Source organism: Drosophila willistoni (assembly GCF_018902025.1).
Source record: "Drosophila willistoni isolate 14030-0811.24 chromosome 2L unlocalized genomic scaffold, UCI_dwil_1.1 Seg168, whole genome shotgun sequence".
Taxonomy (NCBI): domain Eukaryota; kingdom Metazoa; phylum Arthropoda; class Insecta; order Diptera; family Drosophilidae; genus Drosophila; species Drosophila willistoni.
In genome coordinates this window covers 5,719,796-5,747,450 of record NW_025814047.1, presented here as the reverse complement: position 1 = coordinate 5,747,450, position 27,655 = coordinate 5,719,796, and the positions used below count along the sequence as shown (strand labels likewise).

Genomic DNA, 27,655 nt, shown 5'->3' with positions numbered 1-27,655 from the left:
GAAACCAATTGTTGTTAAACATTAATTAATTAGTAATCCCAAAGCGAAACAGAAAAAAGTGGTATTTGTATCCCATACGATTATACATAATATATATGATAAAAAAAATAACTACCTACCAATTAGATAAACAAAAATTATAAATATATAATATATATAAAAACTAAACACATAACAAGCAATCCCAATTCACTTTCATCTAACCAAAAATAAGAGAATGTTGAAGATATTACTTGGAAATCATTTTTTTAGTATTTAGCCATGTGAATCGATTTAATAAATGAATACATTTAAACAAACACTGAGCATTCAATAAAAATCAAATGGAAAGTAGCTTAAACAACAAAATATTGTTCTAAAAGTTATTAACAATCTTATAAACACAATTAGTGGTTTGAATGATTAGGAAACTAACAAGAACTTTAGAACCTTAATGAATAAGGTTGAAAATGTCGAATGAATTTTTTAATTCCTTACTGTCCCAATACCAAGATAAAGAGCATTAAAACGTCACTTCAATGGCATAATTAAACAATATAAAGATATATGAATTAAGACCCTTTTATTTTGCTTCAATATGATACTGAATGTATATATCTCAAGTAAATATTCAATGCCTTGATGCACTTTATCCTTGAGTGTTAACTTTGAGACATTTTAGGACTAATTGTTTCAACTTTCAATGAAATTTCTCTAAAATTTTGTTTTTCATAATTTATGTAATTTAATCCATCTGTGAAAGGATAGTTTCCATTTTACTTTTTTGAAATCAAAATTCATTTAAAAACATTGCCTTAAAAGGCTGCCATACTTTGCTTAATGCTTATATGTATTTAATCTTGGACTTAACTTATTCAGTTCTGTAAGAAAGTTTTAAATATATAAAGTATAGGACCATACTTAACATAAACTTTAGAGGAAGCCATGAAGAATTTAGCAATTCAAGAATTGCGGGGAGAGTCCTCTTTCTGCAATCTATCCAAAAAGTGGGTAATCAGCGAAAATCAGTGACAAACGGGACATTTGGAAGGTTATACATGTAAAAAGAAAAGGTACATATAACATTTTATAATTTTAAAATTTCAAAATGATGAGAATTGGATTAATAGGGGGGTGGGAGCAAGCTGTTGTTTAGTCCACTCCATGCGACAGGTCAAGAACGTGGAGCCTTCTTAGTCGTCTGGTGGTAGAACTGTTGTCAAGCAAATTGATGGCCAGGGGATTCAAGTGCCTGTCAAGGCGGTCCAGGTGGGCTCTGGTCAGCCTTGTAATTTCGTCCGTTACCCATGGAATTCCCAGCGTACTGTGGATTGAACGTAAGAATGTTGGCATCGGACATGACTCTCAGGGCCTTGTTTTGAATTTAGTGTCATTAACTTATTTGAATTCATTCGTTTAGATTTTTCCTTTATACTCATTCCTTTTACTCAGTAAGCTATTATGCTATCATAATGATGAAGATCTTAAATCCGTAGATATTAATTTGCTGGTATCTTTCGCATTCATTCAAACTTAACCCTGTTCGAATACATTTACTTTAAGAAATGTTGGAAAATGATCCTTGCAGATGTCTAAAACAAAAGTGTTTTATCTTAGCTTTTGAAATACTATATACCCTAATCCCAAAGCCAATCTAAACATTCGGACGTCGGACTCGAATTCATAATCCTATAAAATATTGTATTCTGGTCTCTGGGTAAGAGTTTTGTTGGCCTTTGTTATTGAAAATTCAAACAAAATCGGTACATATTAGCCCCAATAGGTCGAAACTCATTTAACTTTGATTTCAATCTTACTAATGAAGTCATATTTTCGCTTTGATCAACTGATTTGTGTTTTTTTATTCGAAAATCTAAATTTTTAATTTATTTATTCAATGGATACGGCGGTCCATGCGATTGAAGGGGAATTTGCCCCGAATTCGAAGAAAAAGAATATCTTGGGAATTGTACTTTTGGAATTTGAAATTTGTAATTTGAGCTTACGAGAGTAAAATTTCTAAATTCTGTCTTTCTTTGATTATAAACCCTATTTTACCATAAACCCAGAAAGATGACAACAAAAACTGTTAAACAAATTTTAAACAAGTTGGACGTTACTTCTTTAATCCACCTTCTTTACCATTATCCATTAACGTTTAAAATATTCTGTTTTTAATCAAATTATATGCCATTTAGACGTAAAGAGTATCAAAAAGGACATTTAGGTCGTTAAATATGATTACAGCTTGACAAAAATCAGTTTTGCGGTAATTTAAATAGGAAATAGTTCTTGGGTATTGAAATATTAATAGTTCAAGAGGTAATATATCGTTTTTAGCCGAAAAAAGTGATCTATGCTATACTAAAATGAATTTAAGTTATCTTCAACCAATTAAAATAAGAATAAACTAATTCAAAATCGAAAAGAAACGATTTTACAAAGTCTAATTTTCAATTTTTCTCTAACGATGATTTTCATAATGCCTCAACTAAAAGGACTTAAAGATAAATTAAGTTTTCTATTTAAAAACAAATTTGTATTTTGTCCTATAATCTAGATACGGACTAGAACTCCATGAAAATAAAACTCTTAGTTTTTTTTTTTTTGCCGAAAAAAATATGTTTTTATTCAAACTGCCCTGCTTCATCGTCGTCGTCGTCATCGTATATAGTTGTTGTTATTAAATTAAGTCTACCGATTAAATGCAGTTACATCAGCTCCATAACATCATGACTTTATCTTTTTTCTTACACGCTTCTGCTATATAAATCTTTAGCTAACAAGACGAACGTATTGGTTTTTTTTTTTTTTTTTTTGGGTTTCGGGTAAGGTGAAGGAGAAATTTGAGGGAATTGTTTGTTGTTTTTGGGAGTGGGGAAGTGTGAGAATATTTGCGAATAAACCTGAGCGAAATTTCGTTTATCTTTTTTTTTGTACACTCTCTTCCACATCAAAAAATGTTTAAATGTTACAATTGGTATTTCGCTATACTTTTTATACATTTTGTATACATATAAATATATTCCCCAAAACGAAAAAAAAAGAACATTTGGATCCAAATCCTCTCCTTCTCCATTTCTCTCTCTCGTTGGCTCTCTGCAATAACTGTGAAATCTTCTTCTATACTCCAAAACTTGGGGTTTTTACAATTCTTATTTGTTTGTTTTTTTTTCGTTTTTTTAATATAATTCTTTGTTTTATTTAGTTTTTTTTCTTGTTTTTTTTTTCGTTTGTTTTTTTTTTTTGTTTTGTTTTAATTGGAATTACTTTACAATTTTAGATAAATCATCGCCTCGGCACGCTTCACCCCCACCCACGATCCCCGCAAAGAGGGACAACGTGGAGGGAAAGAAAGACGCGCTCATTCTTGACTTTCTTTTGCTTCTTACAAAAATTGTGTTCCTTGCTTTTTTTTTTGTTTTTGTTCTCTCATATTATGATGATGGGTTTTTGTCTCCTTCTTCTTTTTGTATATATAAAGGTATATTAAAAAGAAACGACTACAATAAACTTAAATTCTTATTTATAAATACATTATTCTGTTCGCTCTTCTTTTGTGTGTGTATATGTGTTTATGTGTGTGTGTTTATGGATTTGTAATCTATTTAAATGGAGTTTTTTTTTGTGAGAATCCTTGCAATTCCCTTATTGATTGTGACTTGTCGATGAGTTTGTGTTTTCTATTTTTTGTTACATTTTGAAGAGAGTGTGTGTTGTTGTTGGTGGTGGTGGTGGTGAGAGAAGAGAGTGTATTTCAATTATCAAATACAATATCTACTCGCTTTCATCATCATCATCCTCATCGGAATCATCCTTCTTGCTCTTCTTTGCCACCTTTTTCGTTGGTTTTGATCGTTTCTTGGCACCGCCATTGGCAGCACTGCTGCCACCATTGGCCTCAAATTCTTTGACGGCACGATCATAGTCATCCTTGGCCTTGGCAGCCTTTGCCTCCCATTCCTAAAGCGGGGGAAAGAAACAAAAAATTGATCAATTTTAGTTTGAGTTTCAAAATGTGGTTTTGTTTTAGTATTTGTTTGTTTGATGGATTGATTACTCACCGACTTGTCCTTCATGGCCCGCCATAATTCACCACCACGTTTGGCGACCTCGGTAACCTTAATGCCAGGATTCTCACGCTTGATCGAGTCGCGGGCACTGTTAAGCCACAGCATGTAGGCGGAGAGTGGGCGTTTTGGTTTATCGGCCATTTTATATTATGTTTTTTAATGTAATTTCAAAATGTAATTAAGAAGAGAAGAGCTGCAAGTAGAAGAAAAACCGCAAAAAAAAGTTAGCGCCATATTTCTTCAATAACAACAACAATAAACGTTAACGCAAAGTAGCAGCAGCTGCCGACGTTCAACAAAAACCCAATGGCTGACGGCGTTGCCTAAGCTTGCTCCCTCTCTCTCTCTCTCTCTCCCTCTCTTACTGTGATACTCTCCCTTTACTACTAATACTTATTGAAAAGAGAGATGGCTATACAAGCGTCCAAGCCAGGCGTCAAGCAGACCACAACCGAAGAGAGAAAGAGAGAGAGAGAGAGAGAGAGACCAGCGCATAAATTGCGCGCGCGCGCTCTTATCATTTTCCAATTTCAATTAAACTTAAACGCGCGCGCCACTCAATAATTTCCATGTAATTAATTGCAGTGCGCATAATTAATATAGAGTGAAAATATTTAATTTTTAATTAAGCAAAATTTTTTAATAATTTAACACACACAAGCTCGATTTAGGTGAAAACACCAACGAGTGTTGCTCTAAGGCAAATGGCCACACTTTTTTCTTTTTCTGTATGCAGCGTAATACACTGGGGTACAGGCGCGCGCTCTCAACGAAGCGAGATTGAAAGAAAAAATGCTAGCCAACCAAACAGAAAAAAAAAAGAATTTATTAAAGAAAAACTTTACAGAAATGGCAAAAATTAAATTAATTATTTAAATGCCGTCTGTATTTGTGTAATTGCTGGGGCTGTACACAAGCCAAGTTACACCAAAAAGTTTGCTTTTAGTTAAGACATGTTGTTTGTTTTACTAGCACTTATTAGGAACTCCACTTTCAATGTTGTTTATTTTAAACGTTTGCTAATAGATTGTATCTTTTTCTTTCTTATTTTTATTAAACTTTATATTTTTTTTTATTTTGGCAAAGGGAATTGCACCAAAAAACCAACCTTGCTCGTGTACTACTTGAATATAACTGTACGGTTTTGCTTTGCGCTGAACAAAACGAAGGCACACACAGCAGAGCAGAAGTATCAGAAGCAGCGACGTTAGCAGAGATGCAAAGAAAACGCGGCAGATGTTTTCAAGCGTAGGCTGTTTGCGAGGGGGGGGTAGGTAACGGAACTAGTTCGTTTGTAGAGAGAAACTCGTTTCAAGTATTTACGTGTGTATACAGATAAATATATAGTTAAAGGTGAAACAAAAAACTAGGTACAAATTGTAAAATCTTTTAAAAAAAAAAAAAACTTTGTTTTAGTTTAAACTGTATATTTTGGTTGTAATATTTTGATAAGAACCAATAGAAAATGAACCTTTGTTGGCAGCTCTAACAAAATGCCTCTCTTTTTATCTTTTACTCTCTCTCGCTAACTGTGCTCTCTCGCTCTCTGCGGAACCGGCGAATTAAAAGAGAAAAACAAATACAGCAAATATATAGAAAACTATGCAGAAAAAATTATATATGAGAAACATAAAAAGGCGCGCATTTTTGATCTATGGCGCGCGCTTTGAAACAATTAAACAAAAGTTAAACAAAAGTTTTTCTTTTTTTGATGAAATAATGCTGAGACATTTTCGTTTCTTTTTCTTGTAGGCAGCCATCTTGTACTAGAGGAGCACAGCAGACACACGCATACTTAACACACACTCGACGAACGAAGCAGACCAAGCGCTTTTTGCCTTTGCTTTCTCTCGTCGACTCAACTCTATATGGGGTACAGCCCCAGCACTGAAATTTTTGCTTTTTTCTGTTTTTTTCTTCTTTTTTTGTTGTTCCAGCCACAATACATATATTAACACATTCTAAAACTAACAGTATGTAGTCAAGAGGCGAAAATGTAAAACAAGAAAAAAAAATAATGAGAAACCTCGTTTTCAGAGAAATCTTATGAATTTATAGGCAAAACTGAGTTTAAAAGTCGTTATTTTTCACACAAAGTCTTGTAGATAACACTGTTTTGTTTTTTTTTTTTGTATTATTTTTTGTTTCCATTAATCAATGTTTTTCTGTGTGTATGTGATTTTGCACAATTATTATTTTTATTAGAAGAATTCACCAACCTTATTCGTGAGTTGCTCAAATTGTACTGTACGGACCTTAGCGTCGTTCGGCAAAAGGAAAGCGAGTAGGTAAAAAAAAAAAAAAAAAATCTGCGATGCCGGCAGAGCCAGCGGCAGCAGCAGCAATGTCATCAACAGGGGAGCGGAGAGGTAAGAAGAAACACACAGAAAGAGAGCGAGAGAGAGAGCATGAGAGAGCGCGTGAGAGAGTGAAAATAAATGTTAAAACGGAATACAAGATAAATAACAATGTAAAAACAAATAAAACGCTTAGGAAATTGGAAATCAGGCAAATTGATAATGCATTGGGGAATACATATCCTGCAATAATAGAATCATTTTTTTGAAAAAAGTATTTCAAGAAAATTTTACTCGATTATATGTATGGTTGAATAATTGGCTCTTAGGTGGAGTTTCACAACGTTTTACGCATACATACAACACCGTGGTGAGCACAAGCAAGCCGCCTCTCAATTTGCTCTGGGCCTCTGCTGGCCTCTTCTTTTAAAAATGGCGCCAAAATGTTAAGAACGTTTTGTGTATCAGACAATAATTTAATTAAATTTTGTTATTAACTAATGCCCTAGCAAAATCATCATTGACTAAGATGATGGAGCAAAGAATGTTGATAGAAGTAAACTACTTCTACATACATAAGTTTCAGTAGCTTAATTCCGTAATTATCTCTAATTATCTTTAAAAGCAACACTTGTAGAGAGTGTGAATAATTTATTAGTTTATTTTGGCATATGTTTCATTCAAAATTCATTTTTAGAACCGTCCTCGCATAATTAATAATTATTTTATTGTCCCTTCGCATAAATTGTTTTTGCTTTCGCTTTATCTCCCGTTTGTAAGATAACAGAGCTCTGTTGTGGTTCTGTTAACGCTGGACTGGGGCCTAATACATTGAATTCTTTTACATTAGTAAAATTTTGGAAATATACTTGAGACCCATAGTTATCATGTCTGGAACTTATGGCCAAACATCACAGTTGGGATAGCTAATTTTCGGTTTTTACACAAAGCCACTAGTGCTATAAACTATTTTAAAATATTGTTAAATCATTTAAAACATTATAAGTTAATAAAATTCCAAATTTCAATTGGAAAAGCAGAAGAATTCCCAAAAAAAAAAGAACTTATAGAGTCAACTGTACGATTTTCAGTGACAGCATGTTTTCGTACATTTCTGAGTATTAAAACATTTTGAGAAAAAATGGGATTGCCAATCCAATCTAATATTATTAAAATATTTTAGTTCACCGCTGTTTTAAAGCATATTTTGTACAAAAATGATGTTTACTTTAAAAGTTATGAAGCAAATTATAAATCCACAAAAAGTGTACGATTTTCAGTGACATTCACTGTACATTGATTTAATCTTATTGATTTGTTCTAAATGATTTCGTAAGATAATTATATAATATTGTTTAGTTACCACTCTAAAAAACATAAAATTAAAAAATAATATTAAACTTGTGAAATATTGTGCCATAGCATTCAGCTAATTGTCATGTAGACAAACAACAGGCAAGTTAAGAAATTTTAAGAGGGTAAAACGGAAAGTGTATGTGACGTCATAAATGCTACATAAGAATAGGTACAGCATATCTGTACCAATTTAAATAAAGGAATTAAAAAAAAGGACATATTTCAAAGAAACATATCCCATAAGAATGTAGGTACAGATGTGTTTCTTATGGTTATTCTGTATGGATTGGTGAACAGGGGTTTAACAGGGTCAGGACGCGCACGATGCTAGGATACATTTTCCCGCTCAAAAAAAACTCATAATGGGAAACCAAAATGAAGCCAAAAGGAAAATGTATACTGAAACGTTGTGTTGCAGTTTTCCTGCGTACAAAAGGATAACGATGTCACGCGCTGTTTGAAGTTCACAATGAACGACAAGGCTATGCGATGAGACGGACGCTTACGATAAACACGGGTAGAAAGGACCAAAAGAGACCGAGAACAAGGCAGAAGGTCCTTGGCATGTGTGTGTGTGTCTGTGTGCAATTTCTAGCTAAGCTGGGTTGGCATAGGACCTTCGGTGAGAATGATGGGATAATATGTGCAGCATAAGAGACTGCAACTGAAAGAGACACAGGAGGGGAGAATTCTGATGCAATTTCCAGCAAACAAAAAGATTGTTTCTTGCAGTACATAAAGGAAATATATTTATGTGTGTATGTAGTTTTCTCATCACAACAGCAAAAACATTGGAAAGCTTAATTTTGATTTTTAAAGAAATTACTTTACTTATTTTTCCAAAATTCTTTTCCAGAAGGTAGGAAGATATTTTCAGCTGTTGCTTTTTTTTAAATGCGTCGGCAATCACATGTTAGCGTTTGCGTAGGTGAGAGAGAGTCGCGGCTAACGGTACCTGCCGAACCAATATTGAGCACAGAGAGCAAGAGTCAGCCAAAAGCGACAAAAACAAAAGCTACTCGCGGCTCCCGCACGACCAGTACCCGAAGAACACTCGATTTGACCGGTTTAAAGTGACGGCGCACAAATGAGTGCTGTTGCTAGATCCGGATCTGATGGGAATCGCCGTCATCTAGCCACGTTCCGTTTCACAGATGAACGAAATGTTTTATTTGTGGAACTTTTAGGCCGTGAGCCATGTCTCTGGAACCAGCGACCATATTCAATGAGAGCCAGAAATGCTGCTCTTAAGCGCATACAAGCCGGCTTAAATGCTCAACTTATGAGTCGCGAGGCTCCACTGCATTTAGATGGTGTTAAGATCAAAATATCGGATATGCGACGTCTTTACACACAGGAATTGAGAAAGATGCACTTGAATCAAAATTATAAACCAAAATTTTCATGGTTTGAACCACTGCATGCCTTTCTTGGCGAATTCTCTGATTCTCTGGTATGTTATCAATTTCTGAAAACGATCTTGTTTTCTGTAGCCTTTGTTCTTGTTTGCTTTGTTTTAGGATCCAAAAAGAGACTTGTCGTCGCCACAATTGAAACAATTTAAAATTAGACTAACACGCTTGAAGCAACTTCCATTACCAACTCAGATTAAACTAGAACCTGAAGGAGTTCTTGTGACAGTTGAGGAGCCAAAACGTACACCATTTACAACATTGCCAGCTCCGATGCCTCCGCCTCCGACTCCTTTGGTACCTGCCATTATTACACATCCACCGCCGCCTCCGGTGGTTTCATCTTCAGTTTCGCATTTCTGCGAGATAAGCCCAACGAAAATGCCACCAAATGAAGGATGTGGTGGAGAAGGCGGAGGAGGAGGAGGTGGGCGACGGCATTCGGAAGATGAGTTTACATTCTTTGGCCTAAGCGTTGCGGCCCAACTTCGCAATATGCCGCTAGAGAGCGCCATGATTATGCAATCGAAAATACAGTACTTACTATCCATGGAACGTCGCAAGATAAATGGCCATACGACTGATGTGAATTTATTTTAATGTTTTTTAGTTGTTAACAATACTCTCCATTGTATTTTTTTTAAATATTTCTATAAAGTCTGAACAAATTTTTGTTTTTAAAAAAATTTGAATGTTTTGTATTTTGAAAATATTAAGTGGAATGCCCACTGTATCACGCATCTAAAAACTGTACAAGGAGATTCAATTGAAAGAGAGAGCTAAAACCATTCAGAGAGTGATAAAGAGCAAAGGTTTATTTGTGTATGCGTGTGTGTGTGGGTGATTTGCGATTCTCGTTGTCGTAGTTGTTGTTGTTTTTTGCAGTTTCGTTCAGTTTGCACATTAGAATTTATGTGTGTGTAAGAAAAAAATGAAATGTTTGTCAAATTATTGCCAAATTGACGATTTCTGATTTAAAAGCAACGCCAATGTATTCGGTAAACATGAATCACAAACACGCTACGTATGCTCACAGATACATACATCCATACATGTACATATGCATGTGTTTACACTCCGGGAATCGGAAATCGGACACAATAACAAAATTGCTGACAGCTTGTTGTTTTTGGTCTTGCTTGTTGAATTTTTTTTTATCAGCCATTCGGCTTTGACGCATAATATGATACTCTACAAAGCGATCGCACAATGAAGGAGGAGCGGATTTAGTAAGAGCAGGGAGACTTTCCTTTACCATTAATATATGGCTGATCTCGTTTAAAAATAATACACTGTTTAAATGAAGTAATTAAGTAAGTCATCAACTTTACCAACATTACACATAGTAATAATAATGACTATCTTTATAAAGTTTCGTAAGTCAAATGTTTCGTTCAACAATTAGTAGAAAGATTGATCAGATTTCAGAGAAATTCTGATTAAAATGGAATGGTTTGGCAATCCTAATTAACCAGCCCTAGCTAAGTCAGCAGATTGAAGAAAAGGAAGGCATGCCGGCCAGACATAGTGTGAAAAAAGACGAAGTGTGGAACGACGCACAAAAAAATGCCGTAAGAGTAAGACGAAAAGACGAATTAAAGACGACAAAAGAAGTTAACAAAAACGACGAAAGACAATAAACATTAATTCATCTAAATCTAGTATTATCTAAAAATTAATACTTATCCCAATATTAAATAAAATAACCATATAACTATATCGGGGCATTAATCAATGCCCCAGTCCCACACATTTTTTGGGGCTTAACCTAAAAAAAAGAGCTAAAAGTGTAAAAGAAGCAAAAGTGTATAAGAGTTAAGTATAAAAGAAAAGGCCCACACATTTTGAGGCTCTACATAAGGGAACTACTGAAAAAAACGTATAACGAAAAAATTAAAGGAAGTGTTTCATAAAAGTGTAAAGTTAAAGAAAATACGACGGGCTTAAAAGAAATATTCCTAAAACTAAGAGTGGGCTCATACTTTGATAGATACATAGACAATCTATCTATCGAAGTATGAGTCCAAGATTTTGAAGATATGGCAACAGTTATGTGTTGGAACGAGTTACAAAAGGTTATTTTTGTCAAACGATCGGAAATATTGAAGACTCTTTGCTAATACAATATGTGATTGATGGAATAGACGATACGGTAATAACAAATCAATTTTATACAGGTGTATTAATATAAAATAATTCAAGCAGAAGCGAAAAATTTTTGAAGTTATGCGCGAGAAATCGAAAAATGAATACAAATATAACAATGTTGTTAGCAAGCAATATCCAAAAAAACTACAAGTTTCAAGCAGTGCCCAACAAGCAGTGTCAAAAATGATAAAGCCAATACGTGCAAAGTTACGTCGTCTTAAAATTTTATGTCTATTCCAGTTAAAATCGATAATATTTTATTCCCTTATTTATTCCCTCAACGCAAGACTTTTATTTTTGAGAAAAAAAAAGATAAAAATCACAAATGATTTAATGGCGAAATATCAGAGTCTGAGTATACTAGCCTAGTCGTTCTTGTGAAAAAACGAATACAGACGAATTAATAAAGTAATCATAAGAGATCACTTCCCACAAGTACATGGGTAAATAAGGTTTACTAAATAATTAATATTAAATTAATAATAAATCTCTCTCCCTCTTTTTCTATCCACTTTTTATCCCTTAAGGAGCTGTGTATTTTAGAGGGAGATAATTAGAGACGATTTCAGTTCTTATTGGCTTAGCTTATAGAGGCCGACAAGAATCTTTTAAATACATGAGTTTTCACTCTATATACATACTTTTTTGTTTAATTAAAATATTAAAGATCTACTGATTTAAATGTGCTCGAGCTCTCTTGCGTGTTTAAAGATCTCCAGGTTAAACAATTTATAGAATGCCCTTGCCCTCAATAAACAATCGTGATGCACCCACACACACACACACACACACACACACACACAGAAGTAAATACATGCATGCCCTATGCAGTCGAATGCATAGTTCTATGGTATCGACATGGTCCAAGGAGTCAAGTCATTTTACCCGCTGGGCTTCACTTTCGCGTACAGCCACCTACTCTCTTCCTCCAACTTTTCATGCTCCTGCTTGTCACAGGAAATTGGGTCACATGCAGCAGAAGTGCAGGCGGCTCTGGATGTGTCGGGTCCTCTTCCTGTTTGGTTTCCAAATCGCGCATCATCTGCAACAGCGAACCCAACCGGGCACAACAATTGGCGCTATGAAATGTGTTTAAGATACTGAACTTGGCCTTTGAAAGACACTGTGGGGGCCAATCGGTTTTGGTGTTTTGGCCGGCCGGCAGCAGCCGATACATATATAGAGACACACACAGATACAGACACAGCCAGACCCAAACAACCAGCAGACACTGACACATAGACACGGAGCTCTCCCACTCAGCTGTTCGGGTGTAAAACGAACGACAACGAAAGTCGAAGAGAACCAGAATAAAATGCTTTATGACTCAATTGTATTGCAGGTGGTTGGCCTTACCACCTGTTTATAGAACAATATTTGGAGGTACAGATCGAAAATCAATACAAGATCCTTTTTGGTTAAGTCATTTGCCTTTAGATCACTTTTTAATGAAAAACTTACAACCTAATTGCATTCAGTATGTACCTACGTATTATTCAGGCATGTATATTACATCCATATGGCTAGCATATTTACAAAAGCCAACAAGAGACTCCATCAAACTAAAAATGGGGGAAAATATAGCAGCAGCAGCAGCGCAACAACAACAAGTGCCTTGGCCTGGTCTGGTCTGGTCTGGCCAGAACATCCTGCTGTGCTCAAGTACTTGTAGATTGAAGTGTGTGTGTGTGTGTGTGTTTGTGTCTCTCACTGTGTTTGAGACTACTGCAAGATTCACTTACTCAACGCCAGGGAGTAAAAACGCATACTCATACCCAACACACAAATGCCAAGTACTACCCAGTACTAAAGGCGTTGAGGAATGCAACTAAGCTCCCTCAACAACAGAACAGGTCGTTCAATGACATAAGTTATACACTTTCGAATAATGTAGAAAACAATTTCCATGACAAAAGTTAAGATTGGGAAATATTCCTAAAGTAAATTATGTCTAATATGTTCAAGGTGTATCAAAAAAGGTTAGACAGGTTTGAACTCATTTTAGGTAACAAATGGCAACCTATTTTGGTAGGATATGCCTTCTAAAATAAATCTTGAAAGAACTCCTTACAAAATAACAAATATCCTGTGAAAGAAGCCTTATGAAAAGTAATATAGCAGAAATAAAATAAATCAAAGACAAACTGGCAAATTTATATAAACAATTTCTGATCTTAGCAAATGTTAAGAGGTTAGGAAGGACCTGTAGTAATTTTTTTTATCTTCCTTGAAAGAAATAATTTATTCATTCATAATTTATTTATCCTTATGAACTTAGGATAGTGACTTAAAGCGTAAGAAAACTCGAAATCTTCCTTATCCTAGACATTTATTTAGAGAAAGTTAAAGAAAATTGCTGCAATAGGTCAGTAAAAATTCTATTACAAGGATGTTTTTGTCAAAAAATCTAAGATCTTGATAACAATTGAATAACAAATTGAAAACCCTTTTGCCCTGGTAGTTTGCTGAAATAGTATACAAGTATTAGGATAGGTCAGTAAAAGATAATTTTACGCCAAAAGTTCTTTTGAAGTTTATGAAATTATTTTTTCAATTTCGAAAGAGCATTTTGTGTTCTATAAGAATAGTTTTGAAAAAGAATTTGTCACGGGCAGATTGTAGGTATAATGCGTCTACCAGTTTGCACTTTGTTTCTATGCTTTCTTTTTCTCTTTTGCATCGTTATATTCACATCCTGTCGACAGAAAGTGCTCGGTTCGTTAGCTCTCCGGCTCACGTTTTGCCTCTGCGTTGCCTACCGCTTGGCCTGCGTTGGGTTTCTTCATTCTTTCGGTTATTTTTTCTTCTTTTTTTTGTTTCCCTGTTTCAGCTTCTCCTTTTTGCATACACACAGAGGCCTGACAATTGCCACCACCAAAAGCAGTCAGAAGGCAGCAGGCAGGCAGCGACAGCGACAGCAACGGCGACATCAGTACGACGACGTCAGAGTATCACTCTCTCTCTTACCCAAAAGGCCCGAACCCGAATCCTCCCATAGTTACCCCCACCCTCCCGCACCTCACCTCACAATCCACCCAACCCCCTACCACCCCACCCTACCGATTGACGATATCATCGGCCTGTTAGCTTTACACAGACACCGACACGGCTGAAATAAGACGACAAACAACAACAACAACAACCATGATAATCGACCCACTGGCGGCACTGTGAAACCCTCCCCCAACCTCTCTGAATGGTAAGCCCAATGCCCTGAAATATCCATGAGATTTTCAGTCTAAAAAAGCAACAGATTATCGGTTTAGGATACGATATTTTTTCACTTGTGGATGGCAAGGAATTAGCTTATTATAATCTTTCGAAGCCTTTTTTTTCCATTTCATTGAAGGTCAATGACCTTTTGTTCGTTAGCCAATTAATATTTGTATTCGAATCGTCTCAATGTCTCAAAGTCTTGAATTTTAGTTAACTATACCTATACATATGTATTTATATAGAGCCTGGATATTTAGAGATGTTTTCAATGTTGTTTACATTGAATGGAAATGTATACCCTACACTCAAATGCATAGGGTGAATCGTTAAAACCTAAACGTATGTATATCTCTGTGAAGGCCCCCTCATAAGTAATGGTAGTTTGGCTGTTGTTCGCATAGATACAGATACAAATTTACGCCAGAGCAACGGCAACGGCAAACGACTGCGACAACGATACGATACGATTACCCCCCCGACTTCATACACCCCCTCATTCATCCATTATATTTCTCTCTCTCACTGTGTGTCTGCGTGTGTTTGTGTGTATTGCACTCGTTCATTCGGTTCGTTCGGTAAGAGCTCTGCCTACTGCTGCTGTTGTTGCTGCTGCTGCTGTCTGTATTGCCGTAGCTGTACCCTCACCACATAGAGCTCTCTATAGAGCGAGATATTGTAGCCACACTCGCAGCAGGCAAAGGCAAAACGGGGCTGAAAACCAGTCATCAGTTTGCTCGAAATCACAAATCCCCTATTTCTTAGAACAGAAAAAAAAATGCAATTCTTTACCTTAAAAAATGTTTTAGAAATGGTTTAAAATTTAATTAAATTCATGAAAAATGTTGAAAGTAGTTAGTTAGTTGGTGGAAAGGAACCTATTTTTTAGGATATTCAGTTGTTTAAAAACATTCCAAAAACCCCTTGAAAATTGCTATTCATTTCGCAAAAGTTGTTTACAAACATGTTTACAAATGTTTTTCCCAATTTTATTGGTAAATTAAGTAAAGTCAGAGGGTCAAAAACAAGAATAAGGGTAATTTTTACTTAATAAAGAGGTACTTTCTTAATATAAAGGCTTACCAAAGTACATTTACATATCGCTTATGATCAAAAATTGGAAAAAATATTTTTTTTTTGGTAAGTTATTGCTTTATTTGGCCCCACTAATGTAGAGTCCATCAAAAAGCAAAAACCTAGAGGTAGGAGCACTATCTTTAGCTAGCAAAAGATACGTTCTTATCAAAATTCGTAAATAATTATTGGTCACTTTTAGTATGAAATTGGCAGAAATTTTAATGTTTTTCCACTGTGACAGATTTTTTGAGTAATATTCGTTTGCAGTCTTTTAGAAGAGCTATAATTTAAGGTAGCTCCACTGTTATTAAGTAGATAAAGATACATTACATCTTATCAAGATTTTCTTATTAACAAGTGAAATTTATGCTAACAAATTGGCGAAAAATTTGATATTTTTTTCTTTTGTGAAGATGGCAAATTCAAAGACTTGACGGCACTGTCTTTAAATACTTATCAAATTTTTGGTATAAAATATATTTTTTAAATAGTTTCATATTAGTAAATATGGCTAATTAATGGTGAAAATTTGGAACAAACAGTATTTTTCTGTTTCTAGTAGTATGGAGAGTCGATCTTTAGATACTTTCTAATCAAGATTTCCATATAAAACTTACTTCTTAAAAAATTGTCATATAAATATTGGTCATAAATGGTTAAAATTCGAAGAAATTGCATTTTTCTGCAGGTTCTAGTTTTTCCAAAGTATCTGTAGTAGTGACACTACTTTGCTGTTTTAAGGCGTCCAGTAGTATAAGAATTATATCCTTTGTAGTCTATTCTAGAGGTAATGACTTTATCCTTAGCCAATTAATGATACTTTTCTCTCAAAATTTCCACATAAAAAAGAATTTTAAAAACTTTGAAATAAATTAGGGTTAATGATGGTTCAAAATTGGAATAATTTGCAGTGTTTTAGTTTATGTAGTATTTCCCAAGGAGAACAACTTGAGACGGTGTCCGTATCATGACCTTGTTAAAAGATAACTAAAATTTTCATGTGTAAATATGGATCAAAAATTGCATTATGGTCAAAAATAGTAGTCCTTCATGGTTCTAATATTGAAATGAAGCCCAACATCCAAAAATATTAAAGGAAAAGATATATTTTGATTTGATCTATCGATTGTATCTTTATCTAGTGAATAGTTACAGTCTTATCAGAAAAGATCCCCCAATGCAAATATGGGTCATAAATGGCCAAAAAAAAGGTTTACGGTGATAATACTCAAATGGAGTCTATCATCCAAAATGACCAGAAAAAGTAACCAAATGAAAGAAGAGGGGTTTTTTTTTGGGGGGGGAGAGGGTAAAGGGGGTGGTGGTGGTACATATGAGGAGGGCATTATTAAACCAGCCGCAATCACAAGGCAAAACATATTCAACACTCTGACTCTGCGCTCTGGGCCCGGACCACCCCTCCCCCCGCGCCACACGGACAGCCCCTTGTTACCTCACTCTCTCTCCCATACTCTATCCATCTCAACCGCGTGTGTTGTGTGTGTTCATATAACGAACACACGACGTATTCAGCGCGCTACAGCAGCAGCTACAGTACCTCGAAATACAGAGACAGAGATACACATACACCCACAAATAAGTCACCAATACATGTTAAATAACAACCAGGGCTGATATACACAGATACAGTTCAGTTACATACAATCGGTGTGTGAGTTTCCCATATAGGCACACACACAGATACACAGATACACACACACCAACACATACATTTGCCTGCGTTTGCGTCGTACTCGGCTATGCTTCGGTACTGAAATTTGTAGCTGGTGGTATCTGGCTTTGGCTCTGGTGCTCTGACTATAGCTGGGCATTCGTTCTGTATTCCACTGAAGGCAAAAGCTGTACTACGTACTACATACAACTAGCAAGGCAAGGCAAAACCGAAAAGACTTGAGTTTTTTTTGTTGGTTGCTTGTTTCTCTGTTCACCAGGCAGCAGCAGTATAGTAGAAGAAAATTTTATAAAGTGAACGCGCTTCTGTGAACGATTTTCTGTGTGTGGTGTGTTGGCTGTAGCAAAAAGAAAAAACATTTTTATATACACAACCCAGAAGAAAAATACAACATATTAGCCAAATTGAAACGCAATTTTCGCGACTATTTTATACGGGTGAGTGCAAAGTGTTTCACTATGATTGATTTATCATTAAATTCGCTAGATATATTGATCAAAATGTCCCATCATTTTGGTCATTTATTATATAAATTTTGCTAAATAAACTAAACGACCCAATTTCTGATCGGCCAGTTCTGTCGTACAATTTTGTATGGAGGAGCGCCTTTATGTGGCTCTGTGCGATTTTTCTGTACGGTTTTTTTTTTCTTCTCATTTTTCTGTTCTTGGGGTCTCTGGTTTTGGTTTGGTAGTCGTGTAGTCGTTGGCGGTGTAGTCATTGAAATTTCAAATTTTTGAATGGCGGGCGCGCAATTTATATTGACGGTTATTATTTGAAAATCGAACAAAATATTAACTTTATCAAGAGAGGGGCAGGGAAGTTACAGAGGTCAAAATAGGTAGGAAATTAATAATATTAAGACAAAAATTAATTTGATATTTTTTTTTTTTTGATTATTTTGTAAAGTTGTAAAATTGTTTTTGTTTTTTTTTGTGTTGTTTGTCTTAAAGAGGCAGAAAGTGATAGAGAAAGAGTAGGAGAGGGCAACTAAGAGAAAGAGAGATAGAGAGAGTGAAAGAGACAGGGATAGAGAGTTAGGAATGCGGGGGGAAGGCAGTAAAGGAGAGGGGTTAGAGAGAGATGGGGTGGGGGAGGGGCAGGTGGGCGTCAAAATGGGCAACAGCGAGGCGGGCTCTAGGGGTAAACATTTAGTGTAGGTGAGGTGGAGCCGAGGAGGGGGACGGAGGGGGGCGGTGAGGGGTGAACTGGCAGCGGCGCCTCCGTCGCCGCCAAATGCTACTGGCATTTCATTTCGTTTCGTTCGCACAAAACTCGCTCCACGCTTTTATACACACACTCACACACACATATATATATATAAATATATATATATACATATCTCTGTATATGTATATGGGTGAGCAATATAAGCAGGCAGCCAGCCAGAAGGCAGGCAAACAGCAGGCAGACACACACAGTACTATTATGAGGTACAGTCGCGGCAAAAATCAATGACACAATGCCAAACGAACTGGAAATCGGCCTGCTATTTCATCATTATTACTCTGAAAACAAAACTTGATTCGCAAATAGTCTTTGGGAAATGATATTGTCATGCCTAAATATAATTATTTTCCAGTGAAGGGCTACTTTGTTTTTATTTCCAGTTTATAACAATTTTTCCAATTTGCCTACTCAATTTATTATGATATTTTTCAATTATATCAATCAATTTTTTCATAAAATATTTAAAAACTAAGTTCTCCAAACACTTTCGATAGTCGTAGTTTTTTAAAACTGTCCAAATTCACTGTAAGTTGCCAAATTAAATATTATGAATATTGTGTAAATTGAAATACAAAATTTAAAACATTTTTATCTTAACTATTTCAAAGATAAAAGACCTAGAACGTTTTTAAAATTACAGTTTTAATTATAGCTCTATAAAGAAAAATTCCTTCACACAAAGTAAATTCCTATGTAAATAATGTGAATGCCAGATTTTTAAAAGTAAAGGTTAAGTTTAAGGCTAGAAATTATAGTTTTCGTCATTCTATTATTTACTTTCTTTAGTCTCTAATCTTTAGACTCAAATTTTAAAAATTGTCTCTACTCTTAAGAATCAGTTTGTTTAAAAAAGTTACTAGAAATGATTTTTCATTCATTCATTATGGCTTCTAACTTTATGATTTATATAGCATATTTTGTTTTTGGGCTTTTCCAATATTCAGCGCCAGCACTGTGCATGCGCTCTGTGAGCAATTTTGTATTCTCTATTGCCAAGCAGCTGGAACGATTTTTTGGGTCGGTGTCTGTATTCGTTCACAGCAGCAGATACAGATACATAGAGGGCTTCGCTCGCTTGCTTGTGCTCTTTCTCTCTCTCTGTACACACTCGTTGCGACCAGCACTGTAATACATTCGATGTGGCTGCGGCTGTCGCCTTCACACCCCTCCCCCCACTTCACTCTCCGCTCTCTCACGACTCACTCACTTTACGTTGCTGCTGTTTGTTGGTTGGTTGGCCTGGCCTGGCCTGGCTGGCTGTATGGCTGGCTGGCTGCCTGTATAGCTGTATGGCTGGTCGTTCGTTCGACTCTCAGATACAGATACTTTTGCTTTAGCTGCCGCCTGTACTGACTATTTGATGGTCTCGTCGCTTGTTCGTCGCCGTCGTCGTTGTCGTGGTCGCTCTACTCTCTGTGTATGCCTTGGGTACAGCTGCTTCAGTTGAATTTCAGTTCAGTTCAGTTTTCTATAGACGCTCGCAGTACATTTTGTTCGGCTTTTTCGCCTGTGTTTTGTATGAGGTAGATTTTTCATCATCAGCCGGGCCAAGAAGCAGCAGAAGTAGAAGCAGAAGCAGACGAGTGAAGCAAAAAGTGTAAACCCAAGGCAAAAATGTACGTACAAACATATATGTAGATACAGATACATTTTGGAATATGAGTATAATTTTGTCATTAGTCGATTCTCGTTTAACGTTTTACTGGGCCCCAGTACAGTGAGCGTCAAATTCATGGTACAACATGTGTATTTATTTTTTGTTTTTTCGCCCCTCTCAATGATTCTTATCAGTAAATTTGTTGTTGATTAGCTAAATATGGTTGAGAAAATATGGCATTAAAAATCAATTGGTTTACGTTTCATTAAGCATTTGTATAGCAAAAAATCAATTGAATATTTAGTTAATTGTATTAATAATTTGTGATTAATTTTTTGTCATTGGCAGATTTTGAGGTAATTAAGAAAATTTATTTTCCAAAAACGGTAGTTTACAGCTTAAACAGATATCTAAAAGATATTTCCCACTCAAACTAATTTCAGGTTTCGAGGTGTGAGGTGTGAAATTAGTCCCCTCATAAAGTAATTTTTAATCATTTAATTACCTTTTTTATACATATAAGGAACTTGTCAGTTTCCCATATACAAGACCGATTTCATTCATTTAAAAGTATCTTCTCTTGCATTTTATATTTCATGATTGGTTGTCAAACTTTTGCAAGGCACTGTGGCCAACCTACATAAATGTATGTGGTTAGCTGTTAGTCCTTCTGGTCAAAATCCAAGTTGACTTTTTGTGTTATAGCCATCAGCCACCTGTCGACAACTCATCTCTCTTATTCCCCCTCTCTTTGTCCCCCTCTTGCGCAGGATTTGTGGCACCCGCGCGAGGCTTCCGGCTGACTCTTAGACCCAGTCACATGTCTGGGTAAAAGTGTCGCCAAATCGCTTCACTTGTCGCTGGTCACGTTTCGTCTGTTTATTTTGCATTAGAATGCATTTTGCAATGTTTCCATGGGTTCCTCAGGGGGCAGTGGGGCAAATGGGCCGCAGGTTTAAGTTAATGGATATGGTTTTGGAATATCGATATGCTGGGATTTTTAAAAGATCTTTTTGGAAATTTTTAAGTTGTCGTAACAGGATGTTGTAGGTATCCCTTCTTTCTGTTTATCCTCTTATTGCCACCCACTTTCTCCTCCAATTCCGTTTGTTATTCTTATTTTTCCTTCTTCGCGCGCATTTTCGCGTGTTGCCCTCTTCTCGCATCGCAGCAAAAACTAAAAATGCCGCCAAAAGTGTTGTGTGTTTTTTTTATACCCCCCTCAATATACACTCATACACTCTTACACAAAACACACACAGACCCACACCTACGCGACTACTGAGCGTAAGAAGCTTGCATTTTACAGTTATAAAGCTCTTTTCGCGCCATTTTTCTTCATTGTTGTTGATATTCCCGTGTGCACTGAAGGTTAATCGAAATGATTTTTTAATAAATTATTGAGTCATTTTGACAAACGACCAAAGGTACCAAATCTTCGTTTGTCGTTTTTTCTATGTAGTTTAAATTTTTGTTCATTTTTATTGTTAATTGATTAGAATAAAGCTTGTTTAACTGCTCAGTGCACTGAAAGCTCCGTATTGGTAAGAAGTATTAAAGGATCAATATCAAGTGATAAGACAAACACTAAGAAAAGATGATCTCTTTGTTTAAAGCTAACAGATTTCGATTTTAAATGGTTTTGAACTATGTTTGATGGATGAATATATAAATGAGAATCTTTGTCCAAAATTGGATGAAAATTATTTCATTTAAAGCTTTTAAACTTTGATTTTAAATAGTTCTCAGGTAAAGGTTAAAGATGATGGGTAAAGAAAAAGCTTCGTTGTGGAAGGATAAAAATATAATACTCGATTAGAAGATACTTCTTACTTTGGTAGCTTCGTGGTTGACAGCAAATAGAGGAAGAAAGATAAGAAGATCCTTAAAGGTATAAGCTCATGTTTATTTTTAGTTTCTAATTGAAACTGAAATGAGACACATTCTTCTTCATCTACTGTTTAAGGTTTAAAACAAGAAGCGAGAAAAATTTTTTTGATACCAAACCTTGAAGTTAGATTGTTTCTTTTCATTTGTAACGGTGAAATAGATAATACAAAAATTAAAAAAAAATAATAATCTCTGCTTCTAAAGCTTACAAACTTTCGTTATCCCATAAAAAAAATAATATTATATATCAAATGCAAAAATAGTTTAAAAGAAGGAACACATTATTTAGGATTAAAGGATATTAGACAAGAACAAAAAACTCTTCTGTTTGGTTGTTGTTAGTTTTAAGTTATGGTTTTCACCCTTGGTTAATAAAAAAAATTTAACTTTTTTTAATTAGAATTCGACTACAAGGAAAGAAACTCCAATACATTTTCTAATATTTGCTTTTAAAAGGTTTTTGTATCGCCATTTTTAGAACTTATCATTTTTACTTTAAAAATTTTACATACGAAAATGATTTTATTGGTAAGAAGTTACAATTTTGTTTAAATAGTTAGTTAAAGCTAAAGTGTATATCATTCTTAGACCATAAAAACTAGTTTTGAAAATATTCAATCGATTTATTAGCATTTAACTTATTTTGAGTTTGCATACAATTTTAAAGCTAAACAATTCATTAATCTAATAAATGACTTCAAGAATGTGGCCATTCGACTAAATATATTTAACTTATTTACTTAATAAGTTAGGGCTAAAACAGACATGCGCCATAGAATTATCAGACAAAAAGTCAATTAAATAAAAAGGGAACCCATTTTAACACCTAGATTTTTATGTGTAGATAGTCGTTTCTTGTAGTTTTTTTTATTACTATTTTAACCATCATTTAATTTTAAGACGCAATTTTGATAAAAACCCAGTAGGCCCTGCAGGAAAAAACCCTTTTTTGTTTCATTTTTTGTGTTTGTTGTAGTTGAAATTTCAAGGCATTTAATAACAATAATATAAGTTGATTATTTGTACTGTACTTTTTGACGCTTGTATGTAACTAATACACTGTCCGAAAGCGTCAGAGACAATTTTATAGCCCACATTTACGGGCTATGTACATAGATTTAAGGTATGTATCCTTTTTTGCCATTAAAAGTCACCACTGTGCGTTCACAGAGGGCTCTCTGTGTGTATGGCTGTGTATGTTGCTGAGTCTCTCTCTCGGTTCAACCTTTTTTTTAACGGTAAATGCCTGAAACATTGCTTACATACGACTGGCTGTACATATAACGGTTGTTCCATTTTGCCTTCCACTGCGCAAATCCCTGTCAAAGTATCTATCGAATGCTGTTACTGCGCACTAGCGTGAATTTTGTTCGGGTGGTTGCAGCGCCAACGGCAGCAGGAACAACCACTCGCAGCAGCGCTGTCAACGTCGCTGCTGACTCATTTTTCGGTTAAAGTGTTTATTGTGGGGTGGTGCGGTGTAGAGAGAGGGGCCCATAAAAAATTTCCTCCATGAGACAATTGAGAACGAGCTGACTTCTCTTATTTTTCGTTCATTCCAGTCTACAGTTTCCAGTTGATGATGACAGCGACGTCGGCAGAGATGCGGCTGAGCGCTGACGTCGACGTAGGCATCGACGTTGTCGTCGTTGGCTTTTTCAATTTTAGATCTAGAAACGTTTGCTTGGGTGGTCTGTCCTTTTCTCTGCCCATCTCATTTCATATGCCATTTAAAATGAGACTTGCCTTTTTCCAAGTATTTATTATGCCCCACGTAATACGCTGCGTATGCGTAACATTTTCTCTTCATATGCGTATTTTGTGTGTGTTTGGGGGGAAAATCAATTGTTTTTTTTCTCAAATTGTATAAAATGTTCGTCTTAATTTTGGTTTATTTTAATTTTGATTTGAAAATGACCAATTATGTCATCAAATCTTTGCTTTTTCCACTCCTTCGTCCTTCTTCCTCTAACTTCCTCTAAACTCAAAACACCCACTCAGTCACATATATCTAACGATATATAAGTGTGCGTGTGTATGTTTTGCCACCCAGACATGGAGCATAAATTTCGCTTTCAATTTTCTAGGTTGCCTTGGTAAGAAGAGGAATGAATCCTTGCTGCTGCATCACGTGTTTTGTGTGTGTGTGTTTTGTATTTGTGTGAAGGATATGCGTGTGCGCGAGACGCGTGAAAATAGCAACAAAATGATGACGCCTTCTGCCAACAGACTCCTCCAGGCTAATAGGCACACATACACACAGAATGGTGGCCAGTTGACGTTGTTGTTGATGATGATGACGATGATGATGATGATAATGACGTTGTTGTGTGCGTCCAACTTTAGCTAGGAGAGGTGTGATTGATATGCCAACTCCCTGTTGATTTATGCTTCGCTTGTCTATCTTCTCTGTCCCTCTGTCTCTCTTTCTGTCCGTCTGTCTGCCTGTGTGGTTGTATCCTACCTATCAACCTCCACTTTTAGCTGTGTTCAAGTCGTTTGCTAACCCAATTCACATCGTTATCCTTGTTGTTGTCGTCGCAATAATAACAACAACAAAGAGACCATCGTCTCGTGCATTTTCTCAGCTGTTAACTCCATTTGCTCATATCTAGGTCAAGTGCATTTAACTTGGTTAAAGATGATTTCAAAACATTTCAATTGAATTTTTAATAAATTTTAATTCTACTTGAAATATTTATAAAGTATTTAAAAGAAAGAGCCTAGAAATTCATTATTCTTAATCAAAATCAAAAGTCTAGTCTATATGTTTAGTTAATTTATTTTAGGGGAATTTGACATTAGGCAAATGCGACTTATATAAGATTGAATTGGCTAGATGAGGTTAATATTTACTTATATCGTGCATTTTGTATTCATAATCCAAATATTCCTTCAATCAATAAATCAATCAACCCATCAATCAGTCTAATTAATCATTACCCAAATACAAAAAAAAATCCTTGATTGGGAGTTCGAGTTTTTAAGTTTTTCTGCAGAAAAATTGCATAGTTCTTTAATTAGTTTAAGTCTTACATTAGAAAATCTATGAAGAAGCGATTGAGATTCAAAAAACTATGAATGGGTTTATATAAAGATATTTTTAAATCTAACTAATAGTAATATTTCGAATTAGTTAGTTTGGGTAGTTAGGTACAAAAATATCTCTATATACATATCTAAATCACTCATTAGTCTTGAATTAACTTTTATTTAAACAAAGTTTATATATATGTTTTTACATATGTTATAGTCGATTAATTTTTGTATATTTTGAACCCAATTTTAGCTATTCAAAACGTCTATCAAATTTGATAGCCGCAACAATTCAATTTGCTATCTTAAGTTGCATTTTCTGTGTGTTTGTTTCTCGCTCACTCAAACCTCTTAATCAATCCTTTTTAATCTAACCCTTAAGATAGAGTTCAAAGGCCACATAACACATACACCATACACACACACACTCACACCTATTGCATGTATGGCTATTAATGTATATAGGAAAATCTAGGTAGAGAAACTGACCACTGGAAGTCAATTATATATAATTACATTATATACAAATTGGTATATATGTATGTACATAAGTGCCTCCCCCCAAACCCGCAGCCCTGGGCACTTCAATTTCTCACCCATCAACAGGATCAAAAGTAAATTGGAGTTATTTCACATACAAAATAAATGCCAATACATAAATTGCATAAATAAATACATTATATACATATAAAATGAGAATTGCATTCATATGTAAGTGTTTGTGTGTGCTTTGATGTGTGTGCGTGTGTGTGAGTTTCAGAGAACTTTTGTACAGTTGCTATTAATGCAATTTATTGGAATTTAATTATTATTTGTTTTGCCTGACGGCCAATATGCAATTGTTAAATTTCGTTTTCTGTTTATTATTTTTTTATACCCTTGCTGAGGGTATAATAAAATGGTCTGTCTGTTTCTTTGGAAATTATACGGTCTGTTTTTAACGTATGTGTACAAACATTTTGTACTTAAGCTACTTTTGAATACACATAGAAGATTTGTGGAAAGTAAACAGATTATACAACTATAACATATATGTAGAAATGCCTTCAGAATCATAAGATGAGCTGTTTGTTCCATGAGCGCTTGGAGCTTCAAGTAAAAGGCAGATAGCGAGATGGTTCTTCTTTATGAACTCTGAACTGGTTGACTCGGGAATATTTAGACTTTTTAAACAAAACAATGCCGAGGGTTTTCTAAAAGCAGAATCAAAAAAATTTGTTAATTTTTTGCGAGTAAGTGTAGCAAAGACAAATTTTTTTGTAGATACCTTGAAGCATAAACTATATTATAAAAGAAGACATGGGAATATATGAAGCCGTTTAAAAAGTTTTCAATAGTTTTATTAACTAAATTTTCTATCTTCTATTGCAGAATTCGTTAAAGTCAAAGTAATAAAACACAAAAAACTATCAATATGAGCGGTGAACGTCCAAAGAGACCTCTGTCAGCATATATGCTGTGGCTGAACGAGAATCGTGAACAGATCAAAAAAGATAATCCTGGCAGCAAGGTCACAGATATTGCCAAACGTGGCGGTGAACTGTGGCGTGGCCTTAAGGATAAGACGGTAAGTAGTATAAAAACTGAAAAAAAATTATTATATTCAAAGATTTATACTCTATGATTATTTATTATTCCTTAGGAATGGGAACAGAAAGCCATCAAACAGAAGGAAGAATACAACAAGGCAGTTAAGGAGTATGAGGCAAATGGTGGCACCGATTCCGGTGCGCCAAAGAAGCGAAAGAAGATTGCCAACAAGCCAGCGCCAAAGAAGGCCAAGAAGAAAGATTCCTCCGAGGAAGAAGAGGACGATGAGAGCGAGTAGATCACACACACATACCCAAAAACCATCCACTCCACCACTTTCTCCTCCCTCCCACTCCACAATACAAACAAATAATACAAAGAAAAATCTTTGCATCAGTTTTAAAATACATTTTATTAATGTAATTTTTTAAGTAAAAAATGAGCAAGAAAAAAAATTAAGAAAATTATACAAAAAAATATACAATCCTTAAAACTTAAACCAAACCTAAGAAAAAAGAAAAATAAGAAAAAAAACCTCCTCCTCCCCCCATAAAAATAAGTTAAATACATAATTTCCAGTCAAAAAACAAACAACAACATTTTCTTTCTAGGTTTGTACGTAAAAACATCTACACACCATTCATATACACACACACTCATACACATACATTTCTACATACTTACTTACATATACATATACAAATACAAGTATAAATATATTTCCGCCCCCGGATGCCACCCAAAATCCCAAACCCTCCAAAAAAAAACAAACAAAAAACCAAACAAGGATCCTGTTCCCCTCCCCAAAAACATATATAGAGAGATCTTCTTTTCTTCGGCTTATATAATTGTAAATGTTTAAAATGCATTAGCAGAAAAAAGAATAACGAATCCTTAAAGGTTCGATCGTCCTTTTAGCAGACGTTTTCACTTTGAATTACAAAATACAAAAAAAAAAAAAAAACAAAGAAAACAACAAAAAAAAGGTTATATATACATTTTAATATATATGTATAAGTATATATATGCTACATATATATATTATATGTAATTTAAACAAACAAAAAACAAAAACAAACAAAAAAAAGATGAAAAACCAACAAATATTACAAATATGTAATTGT

The 27,655-nt window shown here is 35.0% G+C and overlaps 3 protein-coding genes and 1 long non-coding RNA gene across 5 annotated transcripts; 3 read left to right on the top strand and 1 right to left on the bottom strand.

Moving 5' to 3' along the window:
- The first annotated feature begins 1,065 nt into the window (after positions 1–1,065).
- LOC124459936 lies at positions 1,066–2,256 on the top strand. Its single transcript, XR_006953892.1, has 2 exons — positions 1,066–1,696; positions 1,754–2,256. It is a non-coding gene; the product is annotated as an uncharacterized LOC124459936 (long non-coding RNA).
- A 557-nt stretch (positions 2,257–2,813) lies between these two features.
- On the bottom strand, positions 2,814–6,288 carry LOC6641054 (high mobility group protein D). The gene is made up of 3 exons (XM_002063872.4): positions 6,272–6,288; positions 4,044–4,245; positions 2,814–3,942 (listed from the first exon to the last, which is right to left on the bottom strand). The coding sequence occupies exons 2-3, from the start codon at positions 4,191–4,193 to the stop codon at positions 3,757–3,759; spliced, it is 336 nt and encodes a 111-aa protein (XP_002063908.1). The 5' UTR covers positions 4,194–4,245; positions 6,272–6,288; the 3' UTR covers positions 2,814–3,756.
- A 2,433-nt stretch (positions 6,289–8,721) lies between these two features.
- Positions 8,722–9,781, top strand: LOC6641053. Its single transcript, XM_002063871.4, has 2 exons — positions 8,722–9,158; positions 9,226–9,781. The coding sequence occupies exons 1-2, from the start codon at positions 8,793–8,795 to the stop codon at positions 9,715–9,717; spliced, it is 858 nt and encodes a 285-aa protein (XP_002063907.1). The 5' UTR covers positions 8,722–8,792; the 3' UTR covers positions 9,718–9,781.
- Positions 9,782–17,392: 7,611 nt separating this feature from the next.
- On the top strand, positions 17,393–27,209 carry LOC6641052 (high mobility group protein Z). 2 transcript variants are annotated; one of them, XM_002063870.3, is made up of 3 exons: positions 17,393–17,685; positions 26,373–26,568; positions 26,644–27,209. In XM_002063870.3, the coding sequence occupies exons 2-3, from the start codon at positions 26,416–26,418 to the stop codon at positions 26,827–26,829; spliced, it is 339 nt and encodes a 112-aa protein (XP_002063906.1). In that variant the 5' UTR covers positions 17,393–17,685; positions 26,373–26,415; the 3' UTR covers positions 26,830–27,209. The 2 variants fall into 2 exon arrangements, with proteins under 2 accessions (XP_002063906.1, XP_015034131.1); XM_015178645.3 differs by lacking the exon at positions 17,393–17,685 and adding an exon at positions 19,911–20,094.
- The last annotated feature ends 446 nt before the right edge of the window (positions 27,210–27,655 follow it).